Source organism: Loxodonta africana, chromosome 3 (assembly GCF_030014295.1).
Source record: "Loxodonta africana isolate mLoxAfr1 chromosome 3, mLoxAfr1.hap2, whole genome shotgun sequence".
Classification (NCBI taxonomy): Eukaryota; Metazoa; Chordata; class Mammalia; order Proboscidea; family Elephantidae; genus Loxodonta; species Loxodonta africana.
In genome coordinates this window covers 184,625,862-184,645,465 of record NC_087344.1, presented here as the reverse complement: position 1 = coordinate 184,645,465, position 19,604 = coordinate 184,625,862, and the positions used below count along the sequence as shown (strand labels likewise).

General features: G+C 44.5%; 2 protein-coding genes and 1 pseudogene across 2 annotated transcripts; 1 reads left to right on the top strand and 2 right to left on the bottom strand.

Moving 5' to 3' along the window:
• PRR9 (proline rich 9) lies at positions 1 to 901 on the bottom strand. Its single transcript, XM_003415074.3, has one exon. It carries the CDS (start codon positions 694 to 696, stop codon positions 346 to 348), a length of 351 nt encoding a protein of 116 aa, XP_003415122.2. The 5' UTR covers positions 697 to 901; the 3' UTR covers positions 1 to 345.
• Positions 902 to 7,576: 6,675 nt separating this feature from the next.
• Positions 7,577 to 10,001, top strand: LOC100656228 (large ribosomal subunit protein P1-like; annotated as a pseudogene).
• Positions 10,002 to 12,784: 2,783 nt separating this feature from the next.
• On the bottom strand, positions 12,785 to 13,090 carry LELP1 (late cornified envelope like proline rich 1). Its single transcript, XM_003415073.1, has one exon. The coding sequence runs from the start codon at positions 13,088 to 13,090 to the stop codon at positions 12,785 to 12,787; it is 306 nt and encodes a 101-aa protein (XP_003415121.1).
• Positions 13,091 to 19,604: the final 6,514 nt, after the last annotated feature.

The following is a 19,604-nucleotide window of genomic DNA, read 5'->3' as shown; positions in this document are numbered from 1 at the left end:
TGAAAGATGAATGAAGACATCCTTGGCTGGTACGCACCCAGGGCTGGGTGAATTTTTGACCCAAGGGAGCTGTGCTAGGCTTCTGTAGTCTCCACTGGTAACCACACCATCCCCACATTTGAGACCTTCCACCAGACTGCTGAAAACAATACTTATTCACAGTGACTGATGAAATACAGAGAGAACTGTCTTTAGAGATGCAGACTAAGTCCTGGAATACTGAGAAAGCCAAGAGGTGAGAAACTACATTGCACATAAAAATAACTACAGGAGAACTTAGCATGGGCTAGAGTTGGGTTTTCATCTGTTGGCCATCTTCTTGACCCTAGATGGCCCAATGAGCAGCTACTTTCCCTTGCCAGGGGGAGAGCACTTCTCCTGGGAATTCTGTGGGAAAATTTCTACACATTTAGTCTGGGATAGCTCCTGGCACGGCTCCATGCACTGAGGAAGGCATTGGTCTTGGCATGGGGATAGGCATGGATCTTGGCCTTGCTGTGGATAGTTTTCTTGGCTTAATTCCTGGCATTGAGGAAGACCCACCTCCTGAATTTGGGCTGGGCACTTCTCTTGGCAGGGGTCCTGGCTTGGAGGGAGGCACACTTCCTCAGCCTTTGCCTGGCACTGCTCTTGGTTCTTTTGAAGACACGGAGGGGGCACACATGGCTGCTTGCATTGCTGCTCATTAAAGGACATCTTCAGGTGATTTTTCAGAACCTGAAATAAAAATGAGATTTGAAATTACCTGCATTAAAATTATCAGGTTGGGGCCTGGGAGGTGAAAGGTAGAGAGTGGAGACTTTTCTATCCTTACCTCAGGGCCTTCTGACATTCTCGTCCTAGGTGGGAATTATTCTTATAGCTTTTGTCTGAATATCCATAACCCCAAACCCCAGTCTTACTACAGTTCTTTTCCTTCTCTTCCCCTAGCCTAATTCTTTTGAAAAATTAAGTGTGAGACTAGATAGAGAGATCAGATAGGATGATTTGAGATGTCCAAGAAATGGCAAACTGCTACAAAAATCAGAAGAAAGTAGAGTCCAAGGAACAGCCAGAAGAGAAGTCTCCAGGAGACAGAGCAGCCAGGGAGAAAGAGGGCATAGATGACCCACTCACCTGATCTTCAGCAAGACTCAGCAAAGGATGCAGACTGTGGAGCCCAGCAAGGTAAGGACTTTTATATAGTGCTTGGTGCAGTCTTCTGAAGGACTGACTGGCCACGTGGGCCAAGGTCCTAATTGTAGAGTCATCATAATGAGCTTCTTCTGAAACTGCCGATGGTTTGAGTCACTGCTTGGGATGCCTGTTAATCAGCCTCCATTTTGGCCTCTGGGTTCTCACCAGACTTCAGTAGGGAGGGGTTTCTCTCAGATCTCTGTCATGAGAGGCAGCAGGGAAAGAATGTTCATAAAACGTTATCTCAGTCTGTTAAATCAGGGTTGGGGTTCCGTCTGTACAAACTGATTCAGGATGTGGTGAGAGATAAGATCCACCTTGCTCATCATGTCTTCCCCAGTGGAAGACTTCCTGCCTAAACTGGGGTCTGTCTGGGTCAAGAACATGTATGGCCTGTTTCAGACCTTTTCATTTGGCTCCCCTTTCATCTATCCTGGAAAGTCCCACATCCAGACTCACTCAAGGAAGATGGCTTGTCCTGTGTCTCTAAGCAAACAAAGGGCATATAGGCTCTTGGAGAGAGGAGGGCCTACAGCCTCCTTCATGGAAGTCTTGAGGGAAATTGGTGTCATTTGCTGCCCATTGGTTGTTGGGTGGAGTGGAGAGGAAGAAAGAGGAGGGAGAAGTCAGGCCATCTTCTCAATCTTGATTCATAACACCCTCCTAAAAGTGGAATTATTCACAGAGTTTTCATAGTGACCAAGAAGACAGAGTGGAACAAGTTTAGTCTGTCTCCTTGCCTTTTGGAAAATCTTTTCTTAGAACTCAGGTCAGTAAAAGCCAGGGGATGGAAAGGAAAGTTTCAAAGCAAACACACCCTACCTCCAAATCTTTTACCTGATGTGCCCTACCTCTCTTTGCGTGTTGAAATCTTAAGCATTCTTCAAGGCTCAGCTCAAGTCTATCACCTTCCAAGAGCGTTTCCTGATTACTCTCAGACAGAAATGAATTCACCTCTTTATATGAACTCCCATAATATTTATTGTTTGTGCTATTTATAAGACATTTACTATTGTTATTAGGAATTTCAGTTACTTACTTACAAAATACTATTGCTTTCCTGGATTGTAAGTTCCTAGAGGGTAGGGGGCTTGGGGCTGTGCCATAAGCATAGTAATTGGAAGGTAATGGAAGATAGTTATTGACAAAGTAGTGCATTAATGAAGGAATGGAAAGGATAAATGTGGGAGACTACTGGGAGTAGAGGAGGACCTCACTGAGTTGAAAATAAGAAAAGATTCATGCTGAAAGAAGTTGCAAGTCCATGAACTGTTGGCCTTGTGCTTGTTTGCTAAGTTGACCAAGTTCCAGGGACTTTAAAGATGATGATTGCTTCCTTAACTTGAAGAAGTAGGCTTAGATCATTGTCTCAGAGAGGCATTTGTCTAAAGTCAGATATGTCTCCAAGTGTTTACCTAGTTTTGGCTGTTTGATCCCTATAAACATTTTAAAAGGGGACCTGGGGAAGATCAGATGACATTTTTGACCTTTTAAGACTGGTGGACAGAGGACTGATGTAATGTTAGAGTGGAGTCCCTTGGTGTCCTGGTAAGAGACAGATGCCTGAGTGGGGAGGGGTCAGAGGTGACCCAAGGAAGTCTTGCTGGTGTTCCTGTGAGAGACATAATCTTCTGGAGGCTGAGAGTGGGAGCAGGGGTTGTATGGGGTGAAGGGGTTGGAATATCCAGTGGTTTTGTCTGAAGAGACAAGGTCGTTTGGGGAATCTGAGAACTGGGTGATCAGGTATAGAAATAGGAAGCCCTCCTCCTCCTTTTCTTTATCCTTCTCCTCTTTTTCATCCTCCTTCTTCCCTTTCTCTTCTCCCTCATAATCTCCTTCATCTTTTCCGTGGAATGTTGTTTAAGGGGCAAAGCAACTCTCCTGCATGCTAGGAGGCAGAAATTCTCCATTACTGAGTTCATTCATTCATTCTTTCAGTCACTCGTGATCCTGCTTCCAAGGGAGTCACAGCCTTATGGAGAAGATGGGCAAGACAGATGTAATCCACTACCTAGCTCCCTAGAGGAAGACATCTACATCAGTCTAGGGTGGAAAAGGTGAACAATCAGGGAAGGCTACTGGGGGAGAAGACGTCTGTGCTGTGTCTTTCTAGAAAATAGGGATTACCCAATCAAGGATGGCAGGTGAGGGCATTCCAGGCAGCCTAGAGGGAGGAACTCCTGTTAAGAGGCTGTTGAAGTAGAGAGATGCAAGTGAGATGTGCAGAGAGTCCAAGGAAGACTCAGGAAGGGGGTGAGGGGAAGAAACCTGCTTAGATATTTCTAGAAGTTTCCTACAACAGGTTACATGAGATGACCTTGCTCATGTCACGTGCATTTCTGGGGCTTTGGTTGAGTCCAAGGAGAAGGAACCACGTAGGGATGTGCAGGACAATGGAGAGGCCAAGTCACGTTCTCATGGAGGTAGTGAATCCAGCTAGAGAGATCCCAGACTTTGACTCCCCTAAAGAAATTTCTGCCAACAATTAAGCTGATTCATGACAATGGAGCAGTACTGGAATTGACCCCCAAATCCTTCTGTCATAGGTGGATAATGGCCTTGCAGAGATGTGCACATCTTAATCCCCAGAATTTGTGAATATGTTAGGTCACATAGCAAAGGGGAATTAAAGTAGCAGATGGAATTAAGATTGATAATAAACTGACTTTAAAATACAGAGTTTGTCCTGGATTATTCAGATGGGACTAATGTAGTCAAAAGGGTCTCTAAGTGTGGAAGAGTGAGGCAGAAGAGTCAGTGTCAGAGTGATGCCATGTGAGAAAGACTTGACTGGCTCTTGCTGGCTTTGAAGCCAAGGAATGTGGGCGATCTCTAGAAGCTGAAAAGGCAAGGAAACAAATTCTCCCTTAGAGCCCTCAGAAGGGACATAGCCCTGCCAGCACTTTAATTTTAGACCCATTTCATACTTCTGACCTCCAGAACTGTAAGATAATACTTTTTTTTGTTGTTTTAAGTTTGTGGTAATTTGTTATATAAACAACAGGACACAAATACACTTCCCTTATGTCTGAAGCTGTTAGGAACTCTGATGAAGGAAAGTCTCAGATGAAGAAAATGAGATCCTAACTCATAGCTACCTTATTTAAGAGTATTTTTACCTGTAATATCAGCTCTTCTATCAAAGGCTGGCTGTAGGCACCGTGATACATGAGAAAAGAACTGGACTCAGGATCCCACTGACCTAGGGCTGACTCCATTACCCAGAGTGTGTGTAATATTGGGTAAGCTACTTAACCTCTCAGAGTCTCAGTTTCCTCTTGTTGAGAAGGGATATGACTACTTCACAGATTTCTAGTGAGGAATAAATTAGAGAATACGTGTACCAGTACTTAAGGTCATCAAGCTGCTACAGAATGTTAGTGAAATTTGAATCAGAATGGAGAAATTTGTGCTCCCAGAATATTCTGAAATCTCTTCAGGACTTACTTCCCCCATGCAGTCTTTCTTGATCCCCCACCCACCAGTTCTTCTTGTTCTTTGTCTTTTACTCTATCTGTGCAGTAGCACTCAGTCTTTGAATTGTACTTGTCTACTCACTGTGACGCGGTAGACAATGCACTGCACAGAGGTCGAGATTCTGACTCTATCCCTAACCAGGTGTGTGACCTCAGGCAAGTCCCTGACTTTCTCTGGTTTGTTTCATTATTTTTAAAACAGTGAAGTTAGACTAGGAATCATTGGGGTCCATTTCAGTGCCAACAGTCCGTGATACGATAAATGTGACCATGCATAAATGGTTCATCTGGGCATGATTTTGTAAGTGTGTGGATGTGCATGTGTGTGTGTGGATGTGTGTATATGTTTTATTCCTTATTGATTAGGCTACAATCCATTCGCAAGAAGATCCAGTTCTTCTGTCCCCTACACTGGGCAGTGGCTCAGCCAGGAGGCTGGGTGACTTTAGGTGACCTCTCTTTTCCTAGGTGCAGAGTGGTAGTATTTAAGGTCTGGACTCTAGAAAATTAGCCTTAGTGGCCCAGTATCTGAGACCATGGCTTGGACATCTTTGGGGAGATTGTCCCATCCCAGATCTCAAGATTAGGTGACTAAGTAGTTTCCGTGATCAGTCCCAGCCCTCTAGCGAGATTGGGGCTAATCTGATTTAATACTAAGATTTAAGATTGTGGATTTCTGCAGCTGTCATTATTGGGAGCCAGGGTGTAATTAGGGCCAGTAGAAGAGACTCCCCCACCTTCCTGTTCCCATCAAATAACTATCTCCTTTGTTCAGATTGTAAAAGTTCCCAGATTTCTCTGATTCACTTGGTTGCCCCGTCTGCATATTACAGGGCAAAGGCTCTGATAAAGCTGAGTGGTGCAGAATGTGGCTCACCTCGTTTCCTGGGGAGCAGGTGCTTCTGGAGAGCTTACTGACATTGCGGTTCCTTGGGGAGAGTCCACCATTCCTCTCACTTCCCTGACTCCTGTGTCACCCACACAGGGAGTCTGAATCAGAGGTTGTGGGAGGACCTGTAAATGACAGGCCATCAGAGCCAGAGGGACATGACAGGCCATCTGATTCCACCCCTCTGTTTTAGTCTCAGCATGTGCTTTGCACAGGAGGTACTGAACTATTTATCGACTACATTTTTTTAGATGACAAAACAAACACAAAAATGTTAAGGGGCTTGTTCAGGGTCATGCGGTGAACTTGTGTCTGCTCTAGGCACTGGTCCATGTAAAAAACATTTGGGAGACCATTCTATTTGAAGCTCTTTATGAGCTTCAAGAAGAAAACAAGACACAGATCAGTCAGTAGCTCTTAATAATTTGGGGGTTATGGGGAAATAAACACAGACATGCCTTCACCTTCAGGAGAGTTCATGGACCTTAGGTTAAAGACCACTAACAAGACGATGGGGAGACACGATGTTCCCAAATTGTTTGGGTTTGATGATGCTGGTCTTCACTCTTTTCCCTTCTGAGCCTGGGCCTCATACTGTCTTGGTCTAAATGGAAGTTAGGAATCCTAGACTCTTCCTACAACCAATTCAGTGTTTCCCTCTCTGGACTTTTGTTTCTTCTCCGAGATATTGAGGGTATTTTAAATGCAATATCCAGCTCTGATATTCAGTGACACAAAAGCCTCCTTCTCTTTCTACTATTGAGCCAGTTTGGGAATGAGATGAGAGGGATGGTCCCCTAAATCTACTTGCCCTCAAAGATTTTTTTTTTCTTCCTTTCCTGCAACTCCCACTTTCTCCCTCAAAACCTATCACTTCACACAGTAGAGGGGGTAAGAGTCTCTTCCTACTGCAGCTGATGGATTGTGATTCCAAAGGTTGACTAAGGTACTTGAGTGCTGTTGGTATCTTAGCTTTCTGGTTAATTTCCATGGCAGGGTTTTTGCATACATTGTATTATTGAACCATCCCACCCCAACCTTGCTGAGACTTTTCTTCCCATTCTTCAGGTGAAAAAACGGAGACCTCCTTATCCCCTTGAGGTTAAATAACGTAGTTGGAGCTACACAGCTGGTTAATAGAGAGTCAAAATTGAATCCAAGTCTGTGTGATGGCAAAGCCCTTTCCCCTCTACCACAGTGCCTCACAAGGTGAGAGACCTTCTCTGAAACAAGCTGCACCTCCTGGGTGAAGTCATGGTGTCGGCTGTTAGGATCTGCATCGTGTGGTCTAAGGGGAAGGAACACTGTGACCAAGGCCAGGGCTGCCATTCTCCTGGCTCAGATCACCCATATTCATCCCATTCTCTTTCTCTTCACCTCAGAATTCTGGGAATGACACCATGGGTTGAGGTTAAGGAACACAACGAACAGGGCTTAGGGCAGAGCTACCCACTCCTCTTTGGAAAAGTGCCTTAGTAGCTACTGAACACTCACTCATTTATTATTACTCAATGTCTACTATGTGCCAGGCAGTCTCTATTCTCAAATGGCCTATAGTCTAGTGGTAGAGACAGATTGTAAGCAAATGACCAGAATATGTTGTGGTAAGCAATGCTCTGAGACCACAGAAAGGAGCGTCTAACCAGCCTGGGGGAGGAGATGAGTCTTGAATTGAGTTAAAGGCTGAAGATTTGCCCAGGTGGATCATTTGGAGGAGGGTTCAGTGGAAGAAGGAGGAATGATGGAGGAGAAACAAATGTAAAAACACAAAGGCCAGAAACTCTGCAGAGTGCCAGGAAATGCCAGCAGTTACCTGTTGCTGAATTGCAAAGCTCTAAAGGATGTGGAGATGTGGCGAAGTAAGGCTAGAGGAGGTGGCAGGGGCTAGATCCCGAAGAGTTTTGAGTTGGTCTCTAGGCAAAAGGGCTTTAAGTGTTGTAAGCAAGGAAGTAGCTGCCTTGCCTGACTTCTTTTGGAGCGGGGACTGGAAGGTGAACTTGGAGCTTGGGAAGCCAGTTAGGAAGCTCCAAGTAAAATGGGTGATGATGATGAAGGCCTTAATGGAGTTTCTGACGGAAAGGACCATGAACCCTGGGTCTGGACAGAATTTCCTCCGAGCCTGGGGCAGCATATGACTCTAGAGGTCAGATATCTGAGGTTTCTGGGAGAAAAGTACAGCTGAAAATACCCTGGTGTGCATTTTACAACCAGTTTGCATCTTAGAGTCTTTATATGCTTGGCAAATGACTTACTGAATTGATCGATCTGTTTGCTGAGCATGAACAACGGTGACATTGAAGTAGTTATGGCTTGTTGATAGTGCCTCCCTGGATGTGCCTGCTTTTGTGTGCCCAGACTGAAATACTTGGTCACGTGGAAGCAGGACAGGAAAAATAGGGCAGGTTTAGGAGCTGGCTACTTCCTGCCATTTCTTCAGTTTCCATTAATGTGTGGAGATGCATCAAAATGATTTCAATGGTTCCTTCTAGCTTCAAAATGAGACATACCTATGATTTTGTGCCCAGCCCTCTCAAGGCACCTCGCAACCCACCTCATAGCCAGTGCACCCACCTGGCCTGGTTTGGGAGGGCTTAGAAGTTTTTCTTCAAGGCCAGCTGTACTCTGCCTGATTCTCAAACCAAGCACAATGCCAGGGTATCTGTGACGTAGTCTCCTCTCGTTACCTTCTTAGTGGACCTTCGGAACTGCTTTTCCTTGAAGGGAGAGGGCTTGGTCCTGCCCTGTCGCATTGTCGTGAGCCATCTAGCCTGGCCCTGCCTGCCCAGGTTCTCATGATGACTTTTGTCACTTGTTGTTTATTTATTTACAAAGCCCTCTACCACTTGCAGCAGGGCTCTGGGACTGCTGCTGGGGCCGGGGGTAATTATGGCAATCTGCAGGGAGGTAGCACACTCATCATGCTCTAACCATCTTACCTAGAATCGCCTTTGATCCAGTTCTTAGCTGGGAAAATACCTATTAAGAGATGTCTATCTTTGGTTTCATTAAGATGGGAGAAAAGAGGACTAAATTGGCAATAGATGGTTTCATGTTCTCAGAGCTGGCCTCCACCCAGGCTGTGCCCAGAGCTCTCAGGGCCCCTGGTCCACATTCCCATAGAGTCCCCCAAAGTCCTGGAAATGAGACCCTATGCCTAGAAGGCAGGCATCCAAAGTAGGGGTGCCTTCTATATGGTATGTGCTCACTAGGAAGGTCTTCCTTCTGTCCCCTCCTTTTTTTTGTTGTTCATTGAGTAAATGAAAGGAATTTGGGGATCTCTGAAGTATTCAAGCTAAACTCCTTTTTTTCCATTACAAAAGAAATAAAAGGGTATTAAGGAAAATTCAGAAGTCAGTGAAAATAAAAATACTTCACTGATTACCCATAACCTCATTGCCCTAAAAAAGCTAGAATGCTGGCAAATTTCCTTCTATTATTATTATTGTTATTTATAAAAGTTTTTGGTTACAGTAGTTGCTTTGTGCTATACATTCAATTGAGACTTTGCCTTTTTCCTTTTAATATATTTTAATTGCTATGTGTTCCATCATGTAATATGCCCAAATTTATTTCATCAACCCCCTGTTGGGTATTTAAATAGTTTCTAACTAACACTGTGATAAACACCTTTATTTATGTAGCTTTTCATTTTAGAACTATTTTTCTTTGCATAGATTCCAGTAAGTGGAACAATTGGACCAAGGGGTTGACTAGATTTATGCTTTTGATACATATTCCCGAATTGTTTTCTAAAAGGATTTTTGTCTATTTACATTTCCACCAACAGTGACATATTCTTCAGCATTGGGATTATTTAAAAGTGATCATTTAATAGCTGAAAGAGGATGTCACATTATTCTTCTAATTTTCTTTCCCTCCCTCTTTCCCTCTTTTCCTTCCCTTCCTTCCTTTCTTTTCATTTTGATTTCTGTTGAGGTAGGAGAGTTTGCCATGGGTTTTTCAACAGTTAAGGAGTCCTCGTGGCACAGTGGTTAAGCACTCATCGGCCAAGCCGAAGTTCGGCTGTTCCAACCCACCACTTTGGGGTGAGGCCTTCACTTCATTCTGCGACTAGCACCGCGTCGGGCAGTCGCCAGCCCAGCAGCCCCAGTCCCGGCATCAGGGCCTCCGTCTCTGAGCTCACCTGCATCTACTAGGTCCTCATCCTGCAGGACGACGAGGTGACCGTGAGGGAGGATAAGCTCAATGCCTTTATTAAAGCAGCCGGTGTAAACGTTGAACCTTTCTGGCCTGGCTTGTTTGCAAACGCCCTGGCCGAGGTCAACGTCTGCAGCCTCATCTGCACTGTAGAGGCTGGTGGACCTACCCCAGCAGCCGGTGCTGCGCCAGCGGGAGGACCTGCCACCTCCACTACTGCTGCCGCAGCTGAGAAGAAAGTGGAAGCAAACAAAGAATCTGAAGAGTCCGATGATGACATGGGCTTTGGTCTTTTTGACTAAACCTCTTTTGGAACATGTTCAATCAAAAGCTGAACTCTTGAAAAAAAAAAAAAAAAGAGAGAAAGATGTGGCAGTCTGCTTCCTGCTTTCATAAAGATTACAGCCTTGGAAACCCTATGGGCCATTTTAGTTCTACTCTGCCCGGTAGGGTTCCTATGAGTCAGAATCTACTCAACTACCATGGTGTAGGCGTGTGTTTCAACAGTTAACCACAGGTCCCCCAAAGTCCTAAACTAGGCTTCCTGAGGCACCAGGGTCCAGAAGGAGCCTCTCTGCAGGACTCTGGGGCATGAGAACTTCAGCGCCAGGCTCCTGTCCTTGGCAGGAGACCCTAAAGCCCCAAAGTTTCCTATCTGGAAAATGAGGGGGCTGTATGTTAAAGGTCCTGTCTAGCTCTAGAAGTGGTGAGACCAGTTTGTTTCTGTAACTAGCTGAGTATACAGCTTTGGTCTGGTGGAGTTGCAGTTGTCTTTGATTTGGCACATTTTGGACTAGCTGTCCTGAACCATCTTCTATGCTAGGAAGTATAGAGAGCTGTTTCTTGGAGAGATTCAACAGGAAGCTGTCCCAGCTTTGGCCTCTTTCATTGCCTCTCATTACCACTGCAGAGAATCCTAAACCTATTTCCACTTAAATGGTGTGAATACAATTCACAGCTGGTATTAGCCACATGACAAAGCTTTCTCATCTACTTGGCCACAGGGCTGGACTCATAGACCTCCTATGCAACCAGATTCCTTCCTGGAGACAACAGGGAGCCCTCATGCCCATCCATGCCCAACCATCAACAGGCTGGGTCTGCAGATGGCCAAGGTCCTTGCCATGTGGAGAGGGCCGGAGGAGAGGATGAGACCCACCCTAAAGAGGAGTGGAAACTGGCAGAGATGAGAGTGAGAGGGTGGCAATTGGCCCTGAAGTCTGGGTTCCTGCAGTTCTCTCTTTAATTCCATAGCACCCCTTCCCCCATGTCCTTTGCAGCAATATGAACCAATACATTCCCTTTTGTCAGTTAAGCTGGTTTGAAGTTGACTCTCTGTATTGTTAGGTGCCGTAGAGATGATTTTCAGCTCATGGTGGCCCCATGTGACAGAGTAGAACTGCCTCAAGGGTTTTCTAGGCTATAACCTTTATAGAAGCAGATCACCAGGTAAGCCAGGTAGGTTCTAACCATCAACCTTTTGGTTAGCAGGTGAGGACTTAACCTTTTGACTACCAGGAGCAATCCCTCTCTCCCTTCCTTCTCTCTCTTTCTCTCATAACCCCCACTAACATGTCAGCTGTGAATGCTTGCCCTGTTTATTTCTAATAGGGGTCCTCCCAGGCTTATCCTTTTCTATTGTTTTTTGTACTTAACTTTTTATTTTGAAATTATAGGAAGCCGCAAAAATAGTACAGAGAGGTCCCATGTATACTTCATCTGGTTTCCCTCAATGGTACCATCTCATGTAACTATAGTTCACTATCAGAAACCAGGAAATTGATGTTGGTGTAATCCACAATTCTTTTTTTTTCTTCTTCTTCTTTTAAGACCATCCCTGGTGGCACAGTGGTTAGGAACTATGGCTGCTAACCAAAAAGTCAGCATTTGGAATCCACCAACCACTCTTTGGAAACCCTGTGGGACAGTTCCACTCTGTCCTATAGGGTCCCTATGAGTTGGAATTGACTTGATGGCAATGGGTTAGCTGTGTACAAACAAGTTTAAATTAAAAAAAACAAAAACAAAAACAAAAACAAACCAGTTGCTGTGGAGTTAATTCAGCTCATGGCGATCCCACATGTGTTAGAGTAGGACTGTGCTCCATAGGGTTTTCAATGTCATGATTTTTTGGAAGCACATAGCCAGGCCTTTCTTCCATGGTACCTCTTGGTAGGCTTGAGCCTCCAAACTTTCAGTTAGCAGTCAAGCACCTTAACCATTTGCATCACCCAGGGACTCCATAGGTGTAAGGTAGAACCTGACTATTGTTTCCAGGAGACTTACAACCTAGCAGTGAGAAGAAGCAGCAGCAGGTAAGTTCCTGTGTGATGTGTCACACCAGACAGGGGTAGGGTGCTACCTTCACAGAGCACTCGTATATCCCAGGAAACCAGGCACTTTGTATGAACTCCATCAGCTTCACAATAATCCTGTAACACAGGTACTATTAGTATTATCATTCCTTTGATGGAGAGAAGGAAACTGAGGCACAGAAAAGTTAAGCAGATTGCTTAAGGTCACAGAGTCACAGGTAAAAGGGCAGAGCTGGAGTTTAAACCCCCACAGTTGTTCTCAGAGCCCTTCTGCCCAAGTATTATGCGACAAGAGTAATAGCATAGAGTAGAATTGCCTTTCTCTCCTGAGCCCACCTGGAACCTTCCTCACTTCCAACCCCTCTTTCCCCCTCATACCCTCCCACCTCCCTCATGCCAACTTGGCTTTTTAGGTTAAACACTTTAAAATCTGCAGCCACATTTATGGATCTCCCAGGTTTCACCCTAACAGGGGTGAAATTCCCTGGGTGCACCCTTTGGAAGAGGGGCTGAGTCAGAGGGGAAGGCAGACTGCCAGGGCCATCAGTGGTGGAGGAGGGCTGGAAGTCTAGCCTTACTCTCCAGGGATTGCTACTTGGTGGGTGGGTTAGAGCTATCGAAATAAAAGCAAATACATACAAACCCAGGAGAAGAGTTTTGCACAGCAGAAGAACACATTTACTTGTCAGTTCATGGTTTCAGTTCACGGTTTCAGCCCCCTACGCCATGGTGCTGGACATGGTGAAGATGACGATGGTGCCCATGGTGCCTCACTCCGGGGGTGGGCAAGGAGAGGGACATTTAGAAGGACAGGGCTTGGCACAGAGCTTGGGGGGAGGGCATGGAGGGGGGCATGGAGGGGGGCATGGAGGGGGGCATGGAGGGGGGCATGGAGGAGGGCACTTTGGTGTGCATGGTGATGGACACTTGTCGCGTGGGCACTTGTCAGAGCACAGTTGCAACAGCTTCTTTAAACAACTGGGCTGACATTTGGGCTCACACTTTTGTTCACACTTTTGTTCACACTTGGGCTCAGTCTTTTGTTCACCAGATTTGCTTTTATCATCACTCGACATTGCTTCTTAATTTTCTGGGCCCTGCAAAGAAATACCAGACAGGTTTTAGGTGGAAGACCACACCTGAGGTCACAGAGGACCAGTGTAGGCTTACTACTCACACTTGCTCCCTGCCCTTGTTCTTAAGAAAGCCTTCTTGAGATGGGCTCATCTTCTCACTTAAGGGGCTGTCTTCTTGTCATGGGTCCCTGGTGGCACAGTGGTTAAGAGCTTGGCTGCTACCTAATGGTTGGTGGGGTTGGCAGTTCAAATCCACCAGCTGCTCCTTGGAAATCCTGGGGCAGTTCTACTCTGTCCTGTAAGGTTGATGTGAGTCAGAATTGATTCGATGGTAATGGGTTTGGTTTATATTTTTTGTCTCTTGTCTTTGTATGGATTTGTAACAACATTTCCTGATCTACCCATCATTACTCTTTCTTTTCACTTTCCCTCATCTCCGTCCCATAGCCTCTAGCAGAGGTTCATAACTTAGGGTCCTTGGGTCCCCAAACATAGCACCTGTATTTCAGTCTAGCTGGTATCTTCTGTAGCCCCGTGTATTTTATTTTATTAATTTAAAAACATTATTTTGTTGAGTTTCTAAGTTTGATCGCACTGCTGAAGTCATCAGGACATAAAAAAGATTTTAAGTAACTCCTGAAAGACCACCTCTGCAGGTGGAATGGGAGGATGTCTTAGTTATCTAGTGCTACTATAACAGAAATACTACAAGTGGATGGCTTTAACAAAGAGAAATTTATTCTCTCTCAGTCTAGTAGGTTGGAAGTCCGAGTTCAGGATGCTAGCTCCGGAGGAAGGCTTTCACTCTCTATCAGCACTAGAAGAAGGTCCTTGCAATCAATCTTCTGTTGGTCTAGGAGCTTCTCAGTGCAAGGACCCCAGGTTCAGAGGACATGCTCTGTTCCTGGCACTACTTTCTTGTTGGTGTGAAGTCCTCCTGTCTCTCTGCTTGCTTCTCTCTTTTATATCTCAAAAGAGATTGACTCAAGAAAAAACCTAATCTTGTAGATGGAGTCCTCCTTCATTAACATAACTGCCTCTACTCCTGCCTCATTAACATCATAGAGGTAGAATTTACAACACATAGGAAAATCATATCAAATGACAAAATGGTGAACCATCACAATACAGGGAATCATGGCCTAGCCAAGTTGCCACACATTTTTGGGGGACACAATTCATTCCATAACAGGGGGTATATTAGTGGATTTAGGTACCTTCATTCAATCCTGTGACCTGCCTAAGCCCCCAGAACTTTGAGAACTGCTTTCTCACTTGAGGACTGGGGAAGGGAGGATAATGAATCTCTACCATGATGGGATTCTCACGGACCACTCTAAAATTTCTCCTCCAACCTCCCTCATCCCCCATCTGGGTTGTACATAGAGCTTAGTGTAAGGGAAAACATCAGGAGAAAAAATGAACTGGCAAGCTCTAATTGTTCTGAAAATGTGAATGCTAGAGCCACACAGTATGATTTTAAGAAAGGAGTTTCTTTTTCCCTCCGTTGAGTTTTACCCTGAGCGAGACCTTCCTGTATGGACAGTGTAACTTCTAGGATGTGGACAGGGCTTTTCAGTTCCTGACAATACTTCAGGTTGATTCTATTGCTGTGCCTTTGATATCCTTTAGCAATATAAAGTGTTATCTAATTTCAGTTTTAAAATCAGTATGGCTCACTGGAAAGGCAGATGAAGTTGCTAAGCATTTCTCTTCTAAGGTGAAGCACACCCCAGCTCTTGCTCTGAACATGTGAGGAATCTTTCACTCAAACAACCATCCCACCCCTGCTCAGTGGCTGGGGACTGCAGGTCCCTTCCCGAAGAGGAGGGGTAAAAGAGGGGCCATTTCCAGTTGTCCAAACACAACTTACGCCCTTGTGTTGGTAGAGAACTTGACAAGTAGTCGAGTGAAGTGGATGTTATGGCTGTGCTCAGGAAGGTGGGCTTGCCCTCTGGTTCCTCTGTCCAGCTCTGAAGAATCCAGGGGGAGGGGGAGGGGGAACCCTTCATCTGTGAGATCATGCCCCGCATCATCAAGGAGATATTGTTGTGTGGCTGCAGAGCTCCAGCTCAACTCCACAGTTTGTTGTGAGAACAGACCTATGAATAATCACCCTCTTTGCTGTCCCACCTCTTCCCTCAAAATTCATGCTGGTGAAACCAGGCTGCAGTGAAGGCTGCTGAGCTCTAAGTGTAGTCAGGCTCATTGCTGCCAGGAACAGAAAAGCTTCTTCCCTAGGGTTACCCATGGTCTCTGTTTTTTCCGCCAGCCTCCCCAAACTTCACTGTTTCGTGTGCCATTGAGTTGGTCCTGACTCATAGTGACCCTACAGGACAGAGTAGAAATGCCCTATAGGGTTTCCAAGGCTGCAATCTTTACAGAAGCAGACTGACACATCTTTCTCCCATGGAGTGGCTGGTGGGTTTGGACCACTGACCTTTCAGTTAGCAGCTGAGCCCTTACCCACTGTGCTGCCAGGGCTCCTTCCCTAAACTTTAACTCCTCTGAAATTGTCCCCTTCTTCACCGTTCTAGCAAAACTTTCCTGAATTGATTATAGTCGTTTTGACTTTCTTCTCCTCCCTGTTTTTCTGAAATCTCTTTTTACCTCCTCATAATCCCTAGCCCAAGTCCAAGGATTATTTTTCTCTTTTGCTCAATGTGTTTGGCTATAATTCACTGTCCGATGGAGCTCTGCATTTTTTTTTCTCCCCAGTCGGAGGGGCTATCACTTGATACACAAGGCAAATAATGTATATTGTGAAGGAATTCAGTTTGATACTCCTGACCATCCCTGACCAGTTTGGTTAACCTCAGGCATTGTCTTAGAATAGAAAGGTTTGCAGGGCAGAGCATCTTAAAAGGCTCCTTTTTGTCCTTTTCAAAGACCTGGCCATTGAATGGTTGTAACTGGAATAGGGGTATGTTTTAGTTATCTAGTCCTGCTATAACAGAAATACCACAAGCAGATGGCTTTAACAAGCAGAAATTTATTCTCTCACAGTTTAGGAGGCTAGAAATCCAAATTCAGGGAGCCCACTCAAAGGGGAAGCTTTCTCTCTCTGTCAGCTCTGGAGAAAGGTCCTTGTCATCAATCTTCTCCTGGTCTAGGAGTTTCTCAGCACAGGGACTCTGGGTCCAAAGGGTGCACTCTGCTCCTGGCTCTTCTTTCTTTGTGGTAATGAGGTCCCTTTCCTTTCTGTTTGCTTCTCTCGTTTATATCTCAAAAGAGATTGACTCAAGATGCAACCTAATACTGTAGATTGTGTCCTGCCTTATTAAAGTAATTGCCTCTAATCCTGCCTCATTAACATCATAGAGGTTAGAATTTACAACAGATCCAATAATTACATCAGATCACACAAAGGAGGGTAGCCACACAATACTGGGGATCATAGTCTAGCCAAGTTGACACAAATTATGGGGGGATACAATTCAATTCATAATACAGTGTGTCTGGTGGTAATGGGAGGTTGGTGCAGGAAAGCTAAATAGGGCTCAGGCACATAGTGCCTTGAACTCACATCCAGAAGGTTGGATTTGGCAACCAATCACTGATGATTTATGAGTGACTTTTGATTAAAATTGTAATGTGATCACATTTAAGATGTCGAAAGATATTTCTGGAGGCCAAGTGTAGGGTGGATTGAGGGTGGTGGTGGGAGAAAGTAGAAGTTAAAAATTTTCTAAGTCCAAAGGAGGGCAGTGACTGTGGTAGAAAGAGGAGGCTAATGAAAAAAACATGTTTAGAGAGGCAAATTTTTGGGATTTGGTTACTGACTTGCTGTGGAAAATTAAGAAGATAGAAGAAAGGAAAAATTAAGAAAGAAGAAAGATTTCAAGCTGGTGGTGCTTCTGTTAATGGGCGCTAAGGACAAAGGAGAACAGTTTTATGTTAGAAGATGGATTTGCGTGTGAGGGTGTTAAGAGTGGGGTACAGTGGTGCATCTTGGATGGTGTCTTAGTCATCTAGTGCTGCTGTAACAGAAATACCACAAGTAGATGGCTTTAACACACAAAAGTTTATTCTTTCATAGTCTAGTAGGCTAAAGTCCAAATTCAGGGTGTCAGCTCCAGGGGAAAACTTTCTTTGTCGGCTCTGGAGGAAGGTCCACATCATCAATCTTCCCCTGGACTAGGAGCTTCTCTGCTCAGGTACCCCAGGTCCAAAGGATGCGCCCTGCTTCAGGCACTGTTTTCTTGGTGGTATGAGGTTCCCCGTCTCTCTGCTCACTTCTTTCTTTTATATCTCAAAAGAAATTATCTTAAGCTGCAATCTGATCTTGTAGATCTCATCAAAATAACTGCCTATAATCCATCTTATTAACATAGTGATAGGATTTACAACACATAGGAAAATCTTATTGGATGACAAAATGGTGGACAGTTACACGATAGTGGAAATCATGGCCTTGCCAAATTGATACACATATTTTTAGGGAACACAACTCAATCCATGACAGGTGGTTTTATGGCTCTGGCCCTCATACCAGTCACTGGTCAGACCAGAAACCTTGAGTTGCTTTCAGTCCAACAAGCACTTACTGGATGGGGGAGCATGGGGTGGTCCTGGGAAAGGACTGAGGAAGGGGAGAAGGGGCTGAGGAGGATGGGGAATTCCAATACAGAGCTTATTTGATTTTCACAAAGAAGAAAGAATACCATGTATATTTAAAGCCCAAACTAACCAAAAGAAAAGGGAGAGTGGACCAGAATTTAAACCCCTGCCATTGGGATACTTGGTGTTAAATCCATACCCTTTGTATCAGCCCCATTCCTCTGTACTCATTTTCTTTTCTCCCTATATTTTGTCCATGAGTTCTATCTCCTTAAAGCTGGTGAGAAGCATTTTCCACACCTGTTTCAGGAGACCCAGCCCCATTTGCTCTTCAGCTCTGGACCAAAGATATTAATATGGATATGGAGAGGGCAGTGGTTTATGACAATGATGTCAAAACATGTAGTCATTTCTGCTAGTCTTTGTCATCTTCCTCTCTCTCCTTTCTTCTCTTTCTTATTTCTTGTTCAAGAAGTTCTTACTGAATAAAAGTATATCATTGCTGGACTTCTACCGTAATGTAGTTTGTCCATCTTTTTAGTCTTTGAAACCCTCCTGTCTAAAGTTCAGCATTCCTGGCACTGTTACATTTAACATCCCAGGTATCATGTTAACCTTTGGCTTAGAGTTTGACTGGCAGATGGCTGACAGCAAGGCACCATGGAGATGAAACATAGACCAAGCTTCTTAGGTGGCTGGATCTCATAAACAGAGTGACTGGATGAGGAGATGTGTGAGTGTTGAAGCCTGGGCTCAGTTAGGGGTTAAGAGAGATGATCCTGGAGTTAGATCCCTGGGTTCAAATCCTGCCTTTGTCCTTGACTTAACTAGTGACCTCCTAGAAATTTATTTAACCTTTCCAAGTCTCAATTTCCTCATCTATAAAATGCTATAATACTAGCACCTATCTTAGGACAATACATAACTTATATGGAGTGCTTACAACATGCTAGGCTCATCTCCCAGTGCACAGCCTACACTCTCAATGATTGTACTACACAGCTTCCCTGTATTCATAGGGTTATTGGGAAGGTTAATAAAGATACCACAGATGTAGAGCCCTCAATAAATATTTTTATAATTATTAATATTTTTGTCAAGGCTGGTTTGGCTTCTTTATCACTTGGCCTGCCTGATCTGTATCTATCTATCATCTATCTTTCTGTATATCTACTATCTATCTATCATCTCCCTGTGTTTTCTGACCTTGGCCCTGAAATCCCACTTTTCCAACTCAATATTTTCCTTGGGCTTCTCTGTATTTTTTTTTTTTTTCTGTCTTCAAGTCAAAGCTACTGCTGGTGCTCACAACCAGATTAAACATTTCAATATTAACTGTTAGTGAATGAATTCAGTTTTGAGTAGGGAGAGATGAAGGAAATGTAATTGATAAAAGACAGTAATTTAAACTTTTATAGAGGTCAACAAAGTCATCAGATTGTTCATAAATTCCTCCCTGTGTGCCTACAGGCCTGGTATGTCTCATCTCATACATTGTACCAGGCCAGGGAGGTTCTGTGTCAGCAATTTTTTCTTCACAAGGAGGTCCCCCTCTTTTTTTTTTTTTTTTTTTCTTTTTCCTTTTCTATCTTTCTGGGTAACTGAACAAACAGGACCTGTAGAAGGAAGTCGTAAAACTACTCAATTCCTTCCCCTGGTATGTCTTCAAACCGTCTCTATGGGGATGAATCTTTCTTCCTCTGAAGGTGAAATCTCTGGCAGATACCACTGACTTTTAGGATTGTGCTTAGACAATAAGAAGTTTTCCGGCCAAGTCACTTCTGTTTACACAAGTAATCTTATTGCAGGAATTGAAAGGTCTATTTACCTGAACTTTAGATTTCCCTCTCTTGCCCACTAGGGACTGCTGCAGGCAGGAAGTCTGCACAGGAGAGGAGAGCAGCTTGTCTATTTGCTCCTTGGAGTTTCCACTCCTCTTCCCTCACTCACCCAG

What these genes read in the sequence shown, in the direction of transcription:
- PRR9 (XM_003415074.3), bottom strand. Translation starts at nt 696, where the DNA reads ATGTCCTTTAATGAGCAGCAATGCAAGCAGCCATGTGTGCCCCCTCCG.
- LELP1 (XM_003415073.1), bottom strand. Translation starts at nt 13,090, where the DNA reads ATGTCGAGTGATGATAAAAGCAAATCTGGTGAACAAAAGACTGAGCCC.